At 41.6% G+C, this 20,656-nt stretch overlaps 1 protein-coding gene across 4 annotated transcripts; it reads left to right on the top strand.

Moving 5' to 3' along the window:
- The first annotated feature begins 423 nt into the window (after positions 1-423).
- uso1 (USO1 vesicle transport factor) lies at positions 424-19,812 on the top strand. 4 transcript variants are annotated; one of them, XM_046416314.1, is made up of 26 exons: positions 424-679; positions 2,033-2,119; positions 2,922-2,986; positions 3,169-3,245; positions 3,480-3,491; positions 5,150-5,250; positions 5,347-5,449; positions 6,121-6,176; positions 6,724-6,844; positions 6,983-7,161; positions 7,272-7,412; positions 7,495-7,583; positions 7,696-7,850; positions 8,670-8,875; positions 9,063-9,083; positions 12,061-12,171; positions 12,394-12,512; positions 12,848-13,029; positions 13,118-13,239; positions 13,368-13,506; positions 14,691-14,845; positions 15,992-16,057; positions 16,559-16,657; positions 17,427-17,531; positions 17,707-17,922; positions 18,836-19,812. In XM_046416314.1, the coding sequence occupies exons 1-26, from the start codon at positions 614-616 to the stop codon at positions 18,911-18,913; spliced, it is 2,871 nt and encodes a 956-aa protein (XP_046272270.1). In that variant the 5' UTR covers positions 424-613; the 3' UTR covers positions 18,914-19,812. The 4 variants fall into 4 exon arrangements, with proteins under 4 accessions (XP_046272270.1, XP_046272289.1, XP_046272280.1 ...); XM_046416333.1 differs by lacking the exon at positions 9,063-9,083; XM_046416324.1 differs by lacking the exon at positions 3,480-3,491.
- The last annotated feature ends 844 nt before the right edge of the window (positions 19,813-20,656 follow it).

Raw genomic sequence — 20,656 nt, forward strand, 5'->3', positions numbered from 1 at the left:
CACAGCATTACAGACTTACATAGAACACTTAAATACCCCTTAAATTACTACATGCTAATCAGTAATAACATTCTAAATATATTATATAAATTAATTTCACATTACCAGAAGCCAGTCTACTTCTTACCGAGTGCTTTTCTTTTTAATACTTGAGAAAAGTTTTCTGCACCTGCTCTTTCACTTAATTTGAACATGCAATGCAGATCACTTACTAGTAATGGAGTATTTTTATTTTGTTGTGCATTTTCTATTTCTACTTTACTGCCGCTTTTGTATTATCTTTTCACGGTGTTAACTGGGTGAAGGTCTTTGCATCAGCGTATGATCTTTCATACATTGTGCTGTACAATGAGTGAATTTTGCTTGCCCTTTAAAAAACTGAACTCTGCTGATCGGCCACGTATCGCCACGTCTGCGCGCATGCGCACTATTATCACATTTGTTTTCCGGGGTCGATCAGTAATTGTACACAGTGTCTAAAAAAATCATCATTGTGTACCTTTGTCCCTTTCCTGTTCACACAGTTATAGCACCGACCACTCAGGGGGGATTTTGAAGGTTTTTTCAAAAAGAGAGACGCTTTGGAAACGGCACCGAGAGGACGTCCTTAAAGATGAACTTCTTCAGAGGAGTGATGGGTGGACAGGCAGCCGGGCCGCAGCCGTCAGGAGCGGAGACGGTAGGAAACCAGCCCGGCTAGTGGAGGCTAGCGGAGGCTAGCTAAGATTTCCACCTCAGTGTACCTGACAAACTGAGACCAGACACAAACGTCACCACACTTTTACACGGAAGTATATATTTCCCCGTAAAGACACCCAGAAACATATGTTAAGAAACTGGGGCCTCTCTTATTTAGAACGAGCTAGTTAGAAGGCTAGCTAGCTAACGTAGCATATCTGTCAGTCAGCAGTCGGGCTTTCTGTGACAGTTCTGCTGTTTTCCATACGCGTAGCTATAATGAATGAAACATGAATGAACGCAAGCAGACAGTGACGAATAGAAGGAGTATCAGCTGTCAGTTCCTCAATCAGAATCTTCCTGCACTATTTTTTTTTCTTCAAATGACCTCCAACAGTGCAGAAACTAAATAAAGTCACTTCCACTATCTGATAAAGGAGAGTCAAATGTGGTTAAGCTACAGTGCCACAGAAAAATAGGCCTTCTTGTTTGCTAATGCACAGTCACGTAGGTCCCAATTAACGATCACTTTCATTATCGATTAACATGGTATTTTTCCACTAGGTTGTTCCGTCCAAAAAGTGTCAGTTCATAGTGACAATTTCTCATCGCCACTTGTCAGAGTACGAGTGGAGGGCCTCAAGTTCCTGATGTTGTTCAGCACCATAAGTTATTTGCAGTGCTGAATATAAAAAAGTAGCAAGTCCTCACATGGTATAATCCTGCCATGAAACAATTATCATCTTAATGTAGCAGAGCTTAAGGTGGATTCAGAGTATTGTATGCAGAGCTATACTGTTTGGAAATTGCTCCTGCTGGCATTGCAGGAGCGTTATAGCCACATAATCAGAGCTTTGTCTGTAGACATTCCTGTTTTAACTGCTTCGAGAGAACACCTGTCCCCTAATGTCAGCACTGTCTTTCACTCCGCTGGTGCGCAAAGACTAAACTTTAATCCACTTTTTTTGAGTCAGCAAAACTCAGACTTTTTTGAGTCTAAGTTTACCTTGGCAGTGTCATTAAGTCTGGTCTCGTTCTACAGTGTGGTAGTTTCTTGCCTTCTTCCAGAGAAACTTTAGCAACTGTGTCCTGTAGACCAGTGTTTACCAATCTTTTTGGCCCCAGAAAATTGAAGCAGTGTGGTATATTTTTGCATATCTCTACTGGTGGTAGCTATGTTGAATTATTTTTAGAATCATGAATGAGTTAAACCATCCAGTAGTTGACAAAGGTGTGTAACTTTGTGTAACAGGATTGTTTTCTTCCTCTCCCATCTTAGCTTCTCACAACAGTAAGTGTGAAAAGTGGGACAGAAATACAAACGGAATAAAAAAAATGATTTCTCAATTAACAGATCCAGAAGTTGTGTGACCGGGTGGCCTCCTCGACACTCCTTGACGACCGCAGAGATGCTGTCCGTGCCCTCAAGTCCCTCTCTAAGGTAAAGTATTAAGTATTATATTGTTGTTTTTTTGAAAGAGATGCAGTAGAAATGCATCCAGCTGCGGGTCAGAATCAAACCTGGGCCACCGCTTTAACAGGTGTGCTACCGGGGCGTCCGAGACGAGGCGAGACTTGTGTTAATCAGCATTACTGATGCTTCCGTAGCTTTCTTTATTCAGTAGGTGTTTAGTGCATTAATCTTTTTTTAATTTACAGGAGTAGTTGTCAACAAAAGAGCACACAGCAGTGGAAATAAATCCCTGTTCTCTCTTGTAAATGTCATGTAAACTAATGGGCACATTTCTGAATGTTTTCTGCCGTGGATAAAACTCTCATTTGTCAAACTCTGCTGATTGAAATGAACTTATCACTGACATAGAATACTAGAAAGCCAGTTCTGCTCATGGATAGTTTAGTTACTGGCTTACCCCATCAACCATGAGTAATGAGTTGATCAGATGTGAATAAGGGGTTTAAGAGGCAGAGGGTTGAACATTAACACACCACTGTGTCAGCGTAGTTCAGATACACAAACGGATGTGTAGGCATCCTGTATTTTGTAAGAAATTCAATATGAAGTTTGTTGTTGTAAACACTTCTTTTCAGTTGCTTTTAAGTTTCTTTTAAGCTTATTTTAGTCTGTTATCTCAGCCGGTCAAAATCCTATTTATATGTGTCTCTATATGTGTTTCTTTTGTACAGTCTTGTCTTTCCACGTCTTATATGCACTTTGAACCGCTTTGTTGTTGAAGCTTGCTATACAAATAAAGTCACTTTGCCTTCCTTATGATCTTTTCTAGAAATATCGTATGGAAGTTGGCACACAGGCAATGGATCACTTGATTAACATACTGCAAACTGACAGGTATGTTAATGAAATATTTGTGTTTTTGTTTCGTCTGGTATCTGTTTTGTTGACCTGTAATAGCTTTACACCTGTTACAGTAGAAAGTAAGGTGTTGCAGAAATGCTATTTTTGACTCTGGTTCTATTAAAAATGAAACCTGTGTCTTGTAAACACTCTGTTTCTTCCTCCTAATTAAACAGGTCTGACTCTGAAATCCTCGGCTATGCTTTGGACACACTGTACAACATCATCTGCAACGATGAGGAAGAAGAGCAAGGTATTAAACCCTTCCACAATTATTTGAAATAACCAAATTTGCCTTAAACTGCTTTCATTTGAGGGTAATTCATCCTAATTCTGCAGTATCTGAATCATAGTTTTGTTTGCATGTGTAAATTAATTTCAGTTCATGTCAGCTGGACATCAGTTAGTTTCGATCCCCATCTTCTGTTAATGACTGCATTAAGTAAAGGTTCTCATCTCTCTTCTCTTCCATGTTTTAACCCCACAGATGAATCAGAAGGTAAAACTCTTTGACTGTGCATGATGACCCCTTAACCACCAGCAGCACTGACAAATCATAGATTCCTCTTATTTGGGTTGTTGAAAAAGAGCACATGAATAGTCTTGTTTGCGCCTCCTGCAATGCGCAGATTGCACACAGCTAATAAAAATCAAGGCTTGGTTTTGGTTGTTGTCTCGCATGTCTTCATGAGGATCAGTCAGCTGATTCTGCACCTTCAGAGTGGTTGAAGTGAATCCTAGCTTTTGGGTGAGGCTTTATTCCCCTATTGCAGTAACCCCTTTCCCTGTCTCAGGGAAGCACAATAATGTTTCCATGCCTGGTCAGGACTGAAACCAAGCTATCCATGCAACGATTATAGTATTGCTAAATAACTAACTTCACTAAAATCAGGTGGCACTGGAAAAGTGACTAGAAGGTGTTTGGGTGGTAACAAGAACGCTTCACTAATACCATCACATCCCTGAGCTGTCTGTCTGTTAGTATGTCATGTGTTTTTTGCATTGTTCTGATTTTTTTCTGTTTAATTTTGTTTGCTTTTTTGAAATTTTTTTCTTTCAGAATTCACCCAGATTACCAAGACATGATATTCCCTTATCTTCTTTTGGTAGAATCTAGTGTTTTGTTTCGAGCTCTGTGGATTGTTAGTAACAAGGACACAATTTCTTGAAAGTTATTGCTATTTTTCAACTGATTTTTCAAATTGATTTTGTTTTGTGCCCCTTATAAAGTGGTTATGACAAGCAAATAGTTCCCTTTTTACCACACTTCATAAACGCTCACCAGTCATTTAGAGTTGTGGTTCTGGCAACCCAGACCCAGGCAGGCCCAGTACGTTTTGGGTGTCAACTAACTCCTGAGGGAAATATTTGTCTTTTTAACTGTGATGCTATGTTCGCTAGCCAGTTGCTAGCTTTTTTCTGTCCTGTTTGGTAAGGATCAGGTAAAGTACAGTAAAGTAAAGTAAAGCACAAACATTTTCACTGAAAATGCCTGCTGTGTCTAAAAAACAAAAAATGCTGATGAGAGCAGTAAGAGTGAAACAAAACAATGAAGATGTGGGCTGGAAAAAGCAAAACTATGTGCTAAAAGAAGCTAAAATGTTCTGCGGAACTGAGGGAAGCTGTAGAGTCAAGGGGTGATGAAGTGGTGTTTCACATTACACATAGTCCTGTTAGAAATATAAAATGATCTGGATTGCTGCACTAAGGTTAGTTGACTAGGTTGGGTACGCTCTTATTGTCAGTGCAGCAGCGTTGCAACCCCGTTTGTCACACTGGAGCTCTCTCCTGTATCAGATGTCCATTTGTATGTGCACATAGTAGAATCTCCTCTACAGTAACCCGTCTGAGTTTACCTTCCCATCCAACTCTCCCCTCATCTGTGTATCACCTTTTGTTTTTCCAGATGATGTGTTCACAAGAATCACCCTGAGTGCATACACAGTTGTTGAATAAGTTGACATGTTTGTGTAAAGTCAGTCAGCGTAAAATCACATGTGATAAAGACTCTAAGAAAGTTTGATCATCCGGTAGTTATTTCTCTCTGCCTCAGGATGGGTGCTATGAACATAGCAACTGGTTCCCTCACTAGATTTGTTTCCTGTCGTAGTATTTGTTGGAGACATTACTTATTTCAGTCTTTGACCTCCTTCACAGATGAGAATGTCCAGAAGCAGGCGGATGACCTGGGAGCCCAGTTCACAGAGAGGTTCATTCAGGACCCTGAACATGTGACCCTGCTTCTCACTCTGCTGGAGGTACTGAGCTGGTTCTGCTCCAGTGGTGGGAGGTCTGCCTATCATATTTGTCTAAACAACCGTCACACACATATTATGTATTACTGTGATTTTTAGGAGTTCGACTTTCATGTACGTTGGCCTGGCGTGAAGCTGTTGACTGCTCTCCTGAAGAACCAGGGCGTTCAGGTCCAGGGTGTTATTCTGGTGAGCCCCATGGGTGAGTGTCTCCCGTCCACATGTAATCAAAGTTGTTTTGTTATGTCAGGATTTTACTCAGACCTGCACCTTCACTCTTACGTATGTCTACACAATATAGACCGAAGTATTGGGACACCTGACCATTACACCTTCAGGGACTTTAATGACATTACATTTTAAACACATAGACAGCTTAGTAGCTATAACAACTTCCATTCTTCTGTGAAAGATTTTGGAGTGTTTCTGTGTGTCTGGCTCACAATCTGTGTTCCAGTTCATCCCAAAGGTGTTGGATGGGGTTGAGGTCAGGACTCTCTGTGGGCCAGTCAAGTTCTTCCACACCAAACTCATCCAACCAAGTCTTTATGGACTTTGCTTTGTGCACTGGGGCTCAGTCATGCTGGAATAGAAAATGACCTTCCCCAAACTGTTGTCACAAAGTTGGAAGCATAGCATTGTCCAACATGTCTTGGTCTGCTGAAGCATTAATGTTTCCCTTCACTGAAAGTAAGGGGGTGAGCCCAACCCCTGAAAATCAACCCCATCCATTTATTTTTACCTGTATAGTGTATGTATCCCTTCACTGAGAGCATCTGTTAGCCAGAAAAGTTGACAGTTCACACAAAAAGATGAGTCGTTTTGCTAACATTGTCCTGGGAGCAAAATGTTAATTCATGTGTCCATCTGTAGGTGTTTCCAGATTGATGGACCTGTTGGCAGACTCTAGAGAAGTAATTCGCAATGATGTAAGTACTTGTCTATGCTGCCTATTGTGACAAACCACCTACTAAAACCCGGGTCATGTTCAGGCCGTGTGGAAACCCATAGACTCATCCGTTTGAACGTGTCAGTGCATTTGTGTTGTCAGTTCAGAGGGCACAAACAAAAAAAATTGTTGTACCAAAAATTGTGATTTTTGCTGCAAACACCACTTGATATCATCCTACAAGCCACTACATTGACCAATCATATACATGCAATGGCTACTATTTACTACACGATTGTTGCAACATAATAAATAATATAAAGTAAGTGCAGCCACTATGACTTGGCAGAGTTGCAAAATGTTGTGTCAATGGCCTAATGAGAGCTGCGCAGTGTTTTATCTTTTGAGAAGCCTTCAGACTCACTTATTTGTTTTTAAAACGGTCTCACTCATCAATACAGCCATCAGTACAGTTTTAATGATGTTGATTTAACTCTGAAGTCCTGCTGAAGTGTTTAATCCAGATCTTTTTTTCAAAAAATATCACACCAGGAGATGTATGATGACCTCTATTTCCCCTCCAACAGGGCTTGCTGTTGCTTCAACAGCTGACCAAAAGCAACGCTGCCATTCAGAAAATCGTGGCATTTGAAAACGCATTTGAGCGTCTCCTGGATATCATCACAGAAGAAGGCAGCAGTGATGGAGGTACAATCATTTTTTCTGGAATTATCTCTCGAACTTTAGATACACTTTCAGCTTCTTGTATTTCCCGCTATTGAAATTGTAAGATGATAATTCTTGTGATATCATGTCCTGTCGCCCACCCTTTTCCCCTCGGTGCAGGTATTGTGGTAGAGGACTGTTTGCTGCTGCTGCTCAACCTGCTGAAGAACAACAGCTCCAATCAGAACTTCTTCAAGGAGGGCTCCTACATTCAGAGAATGAAACCCTGGTTTGAGGTCGGCGACGATAACTCAGGCTGGTCGGCACAGAAGGTCACCAACCTCCACCTCATGCTGCAGGTAATGAAAAGCAGTCGTGTTGGGCTGTTGCTTAAACTCAATCACAAATTAAACAAGCAGGGCAGCGGAATGTTGTTTTATTGAAATCTTGCGTAACTCTGTGTTCCCAGCTGGTACGAGTCATGGTGTCTCCAGTGAACTCTCCTGGAGCTACGTCCAGCTGTCAGAAATCCATGTTTCAGTGTGGTCTGCTGCAGCAGCTGTGTACCATCCTCATGGCTACAGGAGTGCCTGCTGACATCCTCACTGAGGTAATGGCTGTAGCAGAAAGTATTTGAACAACGGCTGGCTCGTTTGAGACTCCAAACTTGTGATCTGGTCACTTTCTTTCAGACCATCAACACTGTATCAGAGGTCATCAGAGGCTCACAGGTCAACCAGGACTACTTCGCATCTGTCAACGCTCCTTCAAACCCTCCGAGGTAAGACGCAGCCAGAGAACCGAGACCTTACTTCACTTCATATCCATCTGATAACAAATTCTGTACGGACTCTTAACTTTCTCTCTGATCGCGCTTCCTCGTCTGTCCATAGGCCGGCTATCGTGGTGCTGCTCATGTCTATGGTGAATGAGAGACAACCATTTGTGCTTCGCTGCGCAGTCCTTTACTGCTTCCAGTGTTTCCTCTACAAAAACCAGAAAGGCCAGGGGGAAATTGTGGCTACGCTGCTGCCCTCCACCATTGATGGTCAGTTATACCAAGCTGAGAACTTGGAAGTGAAATTTGTCATTTGTTTTGCTGTTAGATTATAGTGCTCGTAAACGAATTGTCCGGCGGCGACTTCATATGTTTCCATCATACAGATAGCCGTCCAGTACGTTAATCAGTTTTATGAATGCAGAGTCCTAAATTGGCATATTTTACAGCACCTTTTCAGAACAAATGCTAAAGTGTGATTCGCACCTTCGTGCAAAGCTTCTTCCAACTCCCCCTTTCAACAAAGACGTCTCTTGTAGAATATTGACTTCTCTGTGCTCCAGCAGTCATAAGTGTAACATCAATTTTTGAACTTTGGATTCAAGACATTTAAAACACTGACCAGCTGATATACATATATAATGCGATGCAGGAAAAACAAAATGCATTCTAGGAAAAATCTTCGCTTGTGGGTGCAGGAGAAGCATCTGGCTCGCAGATAGTGACTAAAAATAAATTGTCACTCATAGATCCACTCAGTCAATCAGTTGAATCATGTTTTTATTTTTGTGGAAAAATATTAACACAGTACACTGTATTTTATCTGTGAATTCAGTCACTATATGAATAGGCAACAATAATCACTGTTAAGCAGATTTCCTTGCTGCTTAACAGAAAACTTTGTTGAATGGGAGCAGTCTGGACCTAGTTATGATCAAATGGGATTTTGGAGTGAGGCCCGGAGCTGAATGCGGTTTAGGCATGCACATTACATAATGCACGTTACTACACTTAAGATGTGTGAATGCCTGATATAATCAGTCTTATTTGTAATTATTTGTTTACTGACTTGCTAACTTTCCGCCCCAGCAAATTCCATATCGGCAGGTCAGCTGCTGTGCGGAGGCCTGTTTTCAGCAGACTCTCTGTCCAACTGGTGTGCCGCTGTGGCCTTGGCTCACGCCCTGCAGGACAACCTTACCCAGAAGGAGCAGCTGCTGAGGGTTCAACTGGCCACCAGCCTGGGAAAGCCACCTGTGTCCCTGCTGCAACAGTGCACCAACATCCTCTCCCAGGTAGGAAACTTAGACATGGCACCTACAGCTGCTGACGCATGACGGAGACACCAACAGGTTATGTGCATTAGGGTAGAGGGGACTGTGTAAGAACAGGGCATATATTTTTTTGACAAATAAACAAAGGTTAATACTTAAGTGTCAACAACAGTGAATAGAACAATGTCACGTTATTGTGGTTTTGCAGGGAGATAAGATCATCCGGCGGGTGAGTAACGAGTGTGTGTACTGTGTCTGTGTGTTTTTGAGTGTTTGGGCGGCACCTGTGCTGGATATTTTGGCTTGGCATCTGTAGTAGGGGTCTCGTTGGCCCATCTGTTGGGGGATCTTGCTTTCCTGTAACTCTTTACTACCACTTCTTTGTCCCTAACGTGCAGCTATGGCCCAGCTCTTCCCCTTCAGTACTGTGTCACACAAGCGCACTCCTCCCCACAGATTTGGCGCTAGTTGTTCTCACTGTGTTCACTTGTGGAGTGTGGGCGCATACACAAGTGTACACCTGAGAGAGATTTAATGAAGAGGAGACGCAGCAGCTGCTTTAGTGGTTTTATCTCAGATGATGTCATCCCAACACCTACTTTGAGCTCTGACCTCTTAGTGTGCTACTGCAAGCCCGTACCTCTCTGTTCAGGAAGTGCGTACTGCAGCAGCTTTTGGGACTTTTCCTGTCTGAGTGTGAGATCTCCACTCTCGATGGCCTTGTTCTTTTATTCACTGGCTTGTGAATGCACAGAGCAGGTGCGAGATGATTTTATTGTTTATATTTGGGAGGATTGTTCAATTTGCACTGTGGTTTCAGGTGGTTCCAAAATAGGCTTATTTTAGGTAAGAATTTTAGTGTTGAGATGAAAGTTGAAATTATTTAGCCGTACATAACCAGCCTTCCTGGAGTTGGCAGTTCTGTTTTTCTGTCATTGTAGATTCTGCAATAGGTGTGAGATAAAGGCATTTGTCAAATTTCCGTGCGCCTTCCTGATAAAACTCTTTGCTACCGCTTGACAAACTCCTTGCTTTCGGCTGTTGTAATTGAACAAACCTGGATTGGGGAAAGTGGGCCTCTATGCTGGAATTTAGTTATGCCAAAAAAAGTCTCGGTGTAGGCCCTGGTGCATTCCCAGTCGGGCAGAAGGCAAAAATGAAAGTCTCTGCAAACTTCCGAATGCTGGTCCATCAAATGTCACTTTCTGATGGGGGCGTCTAAGTGAGTGCAGGAGCTCGAGTGGTAGAACTCAATAGAGTCAAAATCTCATCTACACAAAGCCCAGTCTTTCAGGACAAGGGTTGGGTTTGTAAATGAGTTGTAGAATCAGATCTGCTGCTATACGTTTGAACACTCAGAAGCTCATGGGGAATTGATTAAATAGTAACTGAAGCAGCTGGACAGACCCGGTAATCTTAAATATGCATTGAGGTTAATCTGTGAATATCGTACTTAAATAATTTGAAATCTGAGCACCGAGAGCTGTGGCCAGAAGTCATCGGGGTCTGACATGGCGGCAAAGGAGGATGTCAGATGAGACAGATGGTTCAGATGGCTGAAATTGTCTTCTGGGAGCCAGCCTGTGGAGGTATTCCAGACACTTGGAAACCCAGGCTGACAAGGATGTGGTCAGTTAGCTTTTAGAGCGAAAGACGCTGATGTTGTGTCAGTGTGTCTCTCCTGATTGTGATGATGTTTCACGTCAAAGGATTCAGTGACTAGATGGAGTCTGGAGTTTTAGCTATAGTTTTAAACAAAGTATGCTTGTGAATTTTTCTTTTCAAGGCCTGTGTGTGTGTGTGTGCGTGTGTTTAATTAATATTTGTGGTCATTTTCCTGTCTTTTGTTTTCTTCTTCATTTTTGCATCACATTTGGAGACTAAATCTGAAAAGGTGATTTCGTAAGTTTTTGTAGTATGGAATGCTGATAAGTTTTCACCTTCACTGCTCAGATCTCCATGCATATTTCACTTGAGGAAAGAAGTCTGCTCATTTTAAAGCATGATGTACATTAAGTATTAATGCAAAAAAATCTTATTAGCAGCCTTCAGCTTCCGTGTAGAGTTTACGGAGTTTTCCTCACCTTACGTTCCATGAAAATCATCTTTTCGTTTTCTGCAGCCAACTGAGATAAGTTTCTCAATTGTTTACTGGATGTTTCCTAGAAAATGTGTCTGTTGGAAGACGAGTCCAGGTTGAGGTCTGTTGTATGAACTGATCTTCAACCTCTTACCTGCTTCTCAAAGCTGTTTTCATGGAAATGCATGATTATGTTTTTATTATTACAAATCATTTTGCATCATTTGAAAGCACATTTAGCGGGTTTTGCTTTGCATGTGCTGACAGCTGGGAATACAGGAAAATTATGATTTTTATGATACATGGATTGCAGCTTATCAATCCCCCACAGAATGAAAATTGCAGAACACAAACAAACTTAAAATTGTGAATGTGTGGAATCACTGGTGGAGGTAAAGATGAGGATTTTTAAGGCTTTAATGTTGAATTATTCATTCAGGTTAATGCAGCTTGCCTCGTCGACATAACACCGTTTGGATCCTCTGACTGTATTAATTTTGACTGTGTCCTAGTTTGTTGTTTGTGATAACCTCAGTTAACCACTAATGGTTGATGTGATTGAAGTTAAGCATTGATGGATTCACTTAACCTTTTCCATATTTTTGTTGATCAAGAAATAAAATACAGTGTTTTACTTCCAGCATGTCAGGATTGGAGGAAATTTGGGCTAACTGGGTTAAATTTCATGTGCCAACAAAATTAATGCTTGTTTGAACATCAGCTCACATTCGGGCACTTTTGTTGCCGTTTTTTTCAGCCTCCTTTTTTGCAATAATTTTGTTGGATTTCTTGATTGTTTTGTGTCACATTCAGCAAATGCAAATTATAACTTGCCCTTTAAGGAAATGACAAAAACCATTGCTTAACTCAAGTCCAAATCTGGACTTCATCAAAAAATCCTAACATCGTTAAATTCTAAAATTGTTTGCTATTCTGATACTGCTTATTATCATCATGTGCCTAGACCTTCATAACGTCCCATATTTAACATCTGGTTCCTCATTTTCCAAACTAAAAAAGGCTGAATACCTCTAGGATTTTTGATCTACATTAGACTCTTGTCAGCCGTTTTTACTGTCATAGAAGCATGTGTTGACATTTCTTGTGTTTCTCTCGTGGTCTGCAGGGCAGTAAAGTGCAGACCAGAGTGGGCCTCCTCATGCTGCTGTGCACATGGATCAGCAACTGTCCGATAGCTGTCACACATTTCCTACACAATCAGGAAAACGTGCCCTTTGTATCCTTGAAGCAGCTTGCAGACTGCACACCAATTCCATTATAATAACTGCCTGAATTAAGTCATTGTTTTGATCAAGTCCTCCAGCGTAAAACGTGGCAACAAAAAACTGATTATGAATAACGATGGGAACATCTTAGTCCACTGTCAGGTGAAAAATGGGAGTGGCAGTTCGACACTGGCTGGTTCTGAATGAATCCTTGACTCCTGTGACTCCTGTAGCTGACAGCACAGATCTCAGAGAACCTGGGAGAGGATGAAAGGCTGGTGCAGGGCCTCTGTGCTCTGCTTCTCGGCATCTGCATCTATTACAACGACAACTCGCTGGAAAACTACACCAAGTAAGCACCGGCTCACTCACGGTGAAAACAACCTGCCAGATATACAAATATTACGGAACCAAAGTCGGTCACATTTTGTGGCCGCACAGGAAGTCGGTAAAATACATTCACATGAACTGCTGTAGTCTTATTAGTCGAAAAGTTCACATGCGGTTGTTCTACGAGCAGAGCAGGGATTTCATAACCTTGCCTAAAGTGCGTGGAGAAAGGAAAAACTCTGAAGGCATCAAAAATTCAGCGAGACACATGTGGTATAAAGAAGTGTATTGTCACACCAACGCATTCTGACTTGTGGCCTTCATCAGTTTAAGCCTCGTCATCTCTCTCCTCCTCAGAGAGAAGCTAAAGCAGCTCATCGAGAAGCGGATCGGAAAGGAAAACTTCGTAGAGAAGCTGGGCTTCATCACCAAACATGAGCTGTACTCGCGGGCAGCTCAGAAGCCGCAGCCCGTCTTCCCGTCTCCAGAGCAGATGCTGTTCGACCACGAGTTCACCAAGCTGGTCAAAGAACTGGAGGGTCAGTCAGAGAAAGTTCTGAGCATCCAGCCATAATTCATTTCTTGTTTCTTGTTTCCCCCCTGAATTATTATTATTATTATTTACAGGTATGATCACCAAAGCAGTTCATAAATCCAGTGAGGAGGAGAAGAAGGAAGAGGAGGTGAAGAAGACTTTGGAGCAACATGACAACATTGTAACCCAGTATAAAGAGCTGATCAGAGAACAGGTAAACAGAGCTAAGTGATGGTGTCATTTTCAGCTCTGCCTGTGGTTTAGTTTTTGTGTGTATTTGATGTTATTTATACATGTTGTACTCTCTTGTTGACTTTTTAATTTTGACTGTGCGACCCTCAGGATGCCCAGATCCAGGAGCTGAAAGAGCAGGTGTCGTCTTTGTCATCTCAGAACGAACAGATGCAGACCACAGTCACCCAGCAGCAGTCCCAGATCCAGCAGCACAAAGATCAGTACAACATCCTCAAGCTAAAATTAGGTGGGTTTGCCTCCCGCCTTAACGGCTAACAGGTGTTGTGGAAAAAGTCGGACCAGTGCGAGTTCATAACAAGCACATTTTAGTCCTTCGTTCCTGAAGGCAAAGTTAAATGCCTTTTGCATGTCCTGGCTGTTCATTTCATATTTCTGGCCTTTGTTCCTGTTGTTGATAAAGTTTTACTGCTTCGCAGCTGAGATATGGGTGTACTGCAACATGCTGTTTTCCAACAGTGTGCACAGGGCAACATGCATGATCAGAGAGGGTTTTTTTTCATTTTGGGAATACTCTCATGTACTTTCATTCACAAACACTGTGTGAATATGACAGTTTGCAGTTGTAGAGCAGTTTCTTGGTAAACAACAGGAAGGAAGGTGTAGTCATTAAATGACTCATTAGTACTAAACCCTGTTCTCCCTGACCATTTCTGCCGATCTTTGCAGTGGATGGATAAACTGTAGCACGTCACATAGCTCTCTGAGTCAAAAAAACAGTTGTTTTTAGATTTCTGTTTACACGTGGATTAAACAAACAAGAAACAGTAGTTTCAGAGGTGAACTTTGGACAGAGCCAGGTTAACGACATCCTGATTTGAACAGTGTGTGTTTAAAACTCAGGTGTTAACCTTAAGCTTGTTTCCCAAAATGTGACAGTGTTCCCTTAAACAATATTATGTTAAATCTGTCATTCAGAAGTGAATGCACCAGAACTGTCCATCATGCCACAGTAAATGCAGTAGCTCCTCAACAGAAACTGAGTTATTTGAGCCAGGTTTTTAAAATGGGCAGTTTAAGTTTTCTCTCTGAATAAGTAAGGATGTGGTTGAACTGGACATGTTTTAAACCTGCCTCATGGCTTGTGTGGTTGCTTTGTTTCTCTGCAGTAAAGCTCAGTGTAGCAGGGTTCACAACGCCTTATCTGAAGAGTTTAGATAGGGACTAAAATGTTATCATTTCTGCATAGAGTGATGAATAAAAACTGTGTATGTAAAACTCAGAGTGTAAACGCATTTCAGTACTGCCTTGATGTGGTTATTTACAGTACTAGAACCACTGTGATAAATCAGCCAATATGTCTTAGCTGCCTAGAAAAGCCAGTATCACTTTGAATACATTTACAGTAACTGGTTTTTGTTTGTGCGCAGAACATCATCATTCACATCACATTTCCCTTCGCTTTAACTTCAGGAAAGGAGAACCAGAGTCAGGGAGACGCCTCGCAGGTGAACGGGCTGCAGACGGAGGAGCTCACGCAGCTCCGAGAGGAAGTGGAGGAGCTCCGCAAGCAGTATGCACTCCTTCAGACGCAACTCAGTGACAAAGACGCGCTCATCGACACCCTGGTTAGTGAACGTCTGCGTGCAGTATCTGTGTGCGTGAAATAAAACCAGCGAAGATAAATATTATTTCAAAGCTTAGTCTGCAGTCTGAATCGTGGTGTTTGTGTGTGCGTGTTGTTTTGTTTGCGAGAGCTTCACATGGCGCTCGCTGACACCCTGGAGGAGTGATTCGCGGTTGTTAACGGTGGTCACCGTGCAGCCTCCAGGACAGGATGATTGATAGACAGATAGAGTCGTCATCCGCAGTCATTACTGTTGACAGTTGACGTCATTACACAAACTGTGTTTAGTTCTCTGTGGTCAAACACAACATGTAAACAGCAGGTAGATTCTGAGTAACAAATGCTGAACTCCAAAACACAACCTTCACAAATGTGGCAACAGCCAGACGCCGTTGCAGTAATGGCTGCCAACTGTAGGGTTCAGGCAAACCAAAACGACTTCAAACAACAAACCGATTTTTACAGCACAACTTCAAACCGACTCAAATTACCAAGCGAAACAATTACCCGAGGAGTGAAAGGTTGTGTTTGTCAGAGAGGGAGAATCCATTGGTCATTTGTTACTTTTTAAGCAAAAACTCCAAAAGCTTTCCTTGTTTTGACCTTCAATGGGATGATTTGCTTGTAAACCGAGCATATTTGCTGGTCTGACATTTAAAGAGTAAATTTGGTATTTTTCAAACTGGACTCAGTTTTCCCATGCCTTTATCTGTAAGCAACTGATGAAGACAACACTTTCTGAAATTGATCCAGTATTGGCCAACAGTGCTGCATTCAACAGCCACACAACAGGCTATAATGTGATTGAGTGCATCCACTTTGAATGCTTGCTCTTGCCACTGACAGGGTCAGATTGTTATAACTGAGAAGGCGTGGGAATAAAACGTAGCTTCACTTTGCATAACCTTTGCTTTATCTTCAAAACTGTTGCCTCCGTTGGTAACTTAGACTCAAAAACTTGGGAAAATTTGAGTTTTTAAAGGTGCCACAATAATGGATTTATCAATAATCAATAATGAAAATACACCCGACTCTCTTCTGACTATAATCTTGCAGTTAGGGACTGAGTAGATTTTAACGTTGACCCTGTCACATTGATAATGGCATTAAATTGCATTGCTTGTGTTTTCATTGTATGTAACTGTAGCGATCAGAGACATCACAGACAGCAGAAGGTTCAGCAGGAGGATCAGACAACACAGAACTGCTCAAGGTGAGATTCATCATTTTACACTTTCTCTTTGTCCAAAGGATAAGGCTGGTATTATTCTGTATTCCTGTTACAAAACCAAACAAAATTGGTCTGTCTCTCAATGTTTTTCCAACTTACCGAACTTATAGCATTCAACTCCAAGCCTGTTTGTTCCTGTTGAAGATGTAAATCTTAAGAAAATTGACCACAAAGTTACAAAGTGTATGACTCAAAATACACTGCTGTGCTTGTGTTGGTGGTAATGAAGGAACAGTGTGGCTCATTCATGCATTTACAATAGTTTTTGGACAATAATGGAAGCCTATGGTGCAGTGGAATAAGAATATATGAGGTTATGGTTAAACATTGCAATGTTTCTGGAGTCTCTGACAACAACAAAAATATAAAATATTTCCAGACTTAGCCTTGAAACATCAACCCAAAGCATTTTCCTTATATTCAGATGATGTGTGTATGTGTTGCATGCATATTTTTTGCAAGTGTTGGTTGATTTTGTTGTAGGAGCTGGAGGCTCTGAGGAGTCAGGTCCACTCACAGTCTGCAGAAATCAACCACATGAAGACAGAGAGACAAGAACTGTTGAGAACAGCTGAAGCTGGGGTAAATATCATGCAAATATGACATTCTGTGCCGACTGCACCATATGGGCAAAGTTTCTCCTGGTCACATGTGATCAAAGTTGTTCTGTAATGTCAGGATTTTACTCTGACCTGCACCTTCTCTCTTATGTACATCTACACTATATAGACAAAAGTATTGGGATACCTGACCATTACACCAAAAGGGACTTTAATGACAGGACATTCTAAACACACACACACACAGCTTAGCAGCTATATCAGCTTCTACTCTTCTGGGAAGACTTTCCACATGATGTTTTTTCCACACGAGTGTTTTTGCCCATTCATACAGTAGTGCGTTTGTGAGGTCAGACACTGATGTTGGACCAAAAAGATCTGGCTCACAGTCTCTGTTCCAGTTCATCCCTAAGCTGTTGTATGGGTTTGAGGTCAGGACTCTGTGTGGGCCAGTCAAGTTCTTCCACACCAAACTCATCCAACCATGTCTTTATGAAGCTTTGCTTTGTGCACTGGGGCACAGTCATGCTGGAATAGAAAAGGGCCTTCAAAAAAACTGTTGCCACAAAGTTGGAAGCATAACATTGTCCAAAATGTCTTGGTCTGCTGAAGCATTAAGATTTCCCTTCACTGGAAGTAAGAGGCTGAGCTCAACCCCTGAAAATCAGCCCAATACCTCACATGCATTCAATAATAAAGAGGTGTGTCCCAGTGCTTTTGTCTGTGTAGTGTATATAATAATATTCATAACAGATGCTGGTTTAATGAACCTTTCACTGGTTTCCCCTCAGTCTTTGGGCACAGTCCCCAGCAGTGACGGCTCGCTAGACGCTGCCAAGATGGCAGAACTGGAGAGCAGACTTGCAGCACAGACGACTGAGACAGAGAGACTCAAGGTGTGCAGAATAACTCTGTATGATTTCTGTAATCACACCTCTGTTCCTGATCTACGCCAGTAATATTATTGACTCACTTTCCTGAGTTCCCATGGTTTGTGTTAGTGGATCATCGTGTTTATGATCTTCACCCTGTCATTGTTCCCCCTGTGCCCCCTCTTGTTTGTTCGTTCAGGAGGAGGCAAAGAGCTGGTCGGACAGCCGGGCGGAGCTGGAGCGGCAGCTCGCTTCAGCCACCAGCACCGTCGCCATCCTGCAGACTGAGAAAGCAAAGCTGCAAACGGAGGTGCAGGAATCCAAGAAGGAGCAGGATGACCTGCTGATGCTGCTGGCAGACCAGGACCAAAAGATCCACAGCCTCAAACAGAGACTCAAAGAGATGGGAGAGACGGTAGACAAACTCTGTTTTATGTTCTTATGTTCTAAATTCATCAGGAGTTTTAACTCTGGCCATGAAGGCTGCAAGGCTTTACTGCCATCAAACGTCACTCATGGACTTGTCAAGAAGCAGCTTAGACAACTGAAATTTTAAAAAGTTATTCTATTATTTTATTTATGTTACTAAAGTTGGGAATACATAAATTATAGTGCAGACTGTAGTTACAAACAGTCATCTGATAATCAGCAAATAATATAACAATGCAGTGTTCATTATCAGTGAAAACTGACAGTTAGTTTTATCATAATGTTGATGTCAACATCAGCACTAAAACCAAATAATGACTAAAACTAAGGTAAAACTAAGGAGTGCTTACAAGAACTAGAAATGTTAAATTCGAGACGAAAACTAGACAAGAAGAAGAAAATAGTTTTTTTCCACAAGTTAACCTGACTTTGATGAGGTTCAGTCACCTGCAGCCCTTTTCATTTTGGGTTAGTCATAAATTAGCAAGGACAGCTGTTTTTGATAGAAGTTATTTCTGTTTTGGCACCAGAATCTTTGCCATTACAGGGCTGTGCGGGTTGCCAACACGTCGCCGACGCTCACAGAGCAAGCTGATTGGTCGATCCGAGTATAAAGGAAACAGCCTTTGTATTTAGTCAGTCGTTATGTCGTCCTTCCTGGCTGTCAAAACAAAATTGTGTGTAGGTTGATAAAAAGAGTCATTAATGTAATGTTTTCTGGTTTTCAAAACTCCCAGCGAATCCAGTTAACTGTGGCAGTAGTTTTTGGTAGCAGAGATGTTGTGACGGGTTTAGCTTTAGCTTTGTGGTAGAGCAGAAACTTGAAAAACTTTGTGTCCCGACCACTCAGCTGTGTTTTGTGTGTTTGCTTTAGTTAGACTGTGACACTTTCCTTGCAGGTGGACGACGAAGATGACCTTGACGCCAGGGACCAAACAGATGACGATGACGAGGAGGACGATGAAGATGAGGACTAGATGGGGAAATAATAAAAAAAACACTGATAGAAGATAAAGTAGAGAGATGGGGAATTTGTCTGCCAAGAAAAGACTTAAACACACCTGAGAAACTGAAGCATAGGACTAATATATTGAAGCAGTTTCTCTCTCCGGCTGCCATGCTACCTTCATTTTCCTTTACCCCCTTTGTCACATCACATGGACATGTTAGTTATTGGGACATTTTTTTGTGTGTGTGTGTGTGTTCAGGATGTGGTTGTTCAGTTTTCAGTGACAGCTATGTGATTTAAACAAGTCAGTGCATTCATCTCTGCCACTTCCTTACCATCAGTTTGTGATGGAGTTTGCCACTCACATGTTCATTGTACCGTGCTGTCCTGTAGTGTTAAGGTTACTTTTGACACAAGAGTCATCTGGGATATTTAGAGAGGACGATTTAACAAATGTAGCAAAAATGCACATGTTAAGACATTTGATGTTTCCCCCTCCTCAGTTTATCACAAACAGGCTGCTGAGCTCTTCTGGCTTGTTCACATCCTGCTCTGCTGCTCCCGCCAGATGCACCTACAGCATTAACATCACCTGCAACATGTCGCTGTGCTGCGCCGTGAATTCATCTTCACACCCCCGTCGATTCGAGTCCACTGTGTTACAGTATTTCAACACTCAGAGTTGTTCCATTTTACTTCTCACAACTCAGCCTAATTGCTCTACGATATGCTGCAAAACACTGACAGAAAAGATGTTAAGACAAAAAAAGATATTTTTGCAACTTTTTGTCCAGTTTTGGCATCCAGCTTCTGTATGATATTGTGTAACTTATCAGTTTATGAGCCACATTGAAATGAATAAAGAATATCAGTCTGTATGCCTGTAGGGAGGAATGATTGTAGATAAATTAAATTTTACTAAATCTACAATGAGACTTTTGTTTTTGTCTTTTTAAAATGATTTATGACTGAAAATAGAGCATCTGATCATGGCCCAATGCCACATACCTGATGTTTTTGGCCATTTTTGTGTCTTTATTATGTAGTGAAACACAAGAGACATGACACAAGGAAAAGAAGGACACAACAATGGTCCGTCAACATTCAACTCCCAAATTCCCCAATTTCTCACTTCCACCAAAACACAAGCCAAGAAATTAAAGGAATTGAAGGAAAATACAAAATGGCTTTTGTGAAAATGAAAAAGAAAATAATGAGAGAAGAGGAGTGAAGCGAAAGAAATACGGTCGCCTTATCATTTAATATGCAGCCATTTTGTTTTTGTAACTGTTAAGTTGTAGAGGGAGGCCCTCCAGGTGTTTTCCAGGTCCTGAGAACACTTCACCATCTCGGTCCAGCCCTTCATTAATAGCTGAGATCAAGTTTGAAGTCATACTCTTCTAATGTATAAAATCTTGTACAAACTAAAGGATCTCAATATACGAGTGAGCCTTCAACCAGAAACGGTGAATTTTGGGGCATGTGTAAGTGTGCCCACACAATATGTTGTCTGTTTAACCTAAAGGAAGGTGGTTACAATCTAAAATATTAAATTGTATGACACTAACCCCAAAACCTACTGACATTATTCCAGAGTTACAGATTTCACCTTAGTATTCACCAAATAAGTCTTTTTTAATAATAATTTCTTCTTAGGGCTACGGGTTAATGAAAAGATTTCCATTACATCAACATTTCACACTCTTTTCCATCGGATTCTATAAGTTCTCTCTTATTAAAAGCTCCTTAGAGAGAACGGTTTACGCACATG

The sequence above is a fragment of the Scatophagus argus genome, chromosome 2 (assembly GCF_020382885.2).
Source record: "Scatophagus argus isolate fScaArg1 chromosome 2, fScaArg1.pri, whole genome shotgun sequence".
NCBI lineage: Eukaryota > Metazoa > Chordata > Actinopteri > Scatophagidae > Scatophagus > Scatophagus argus.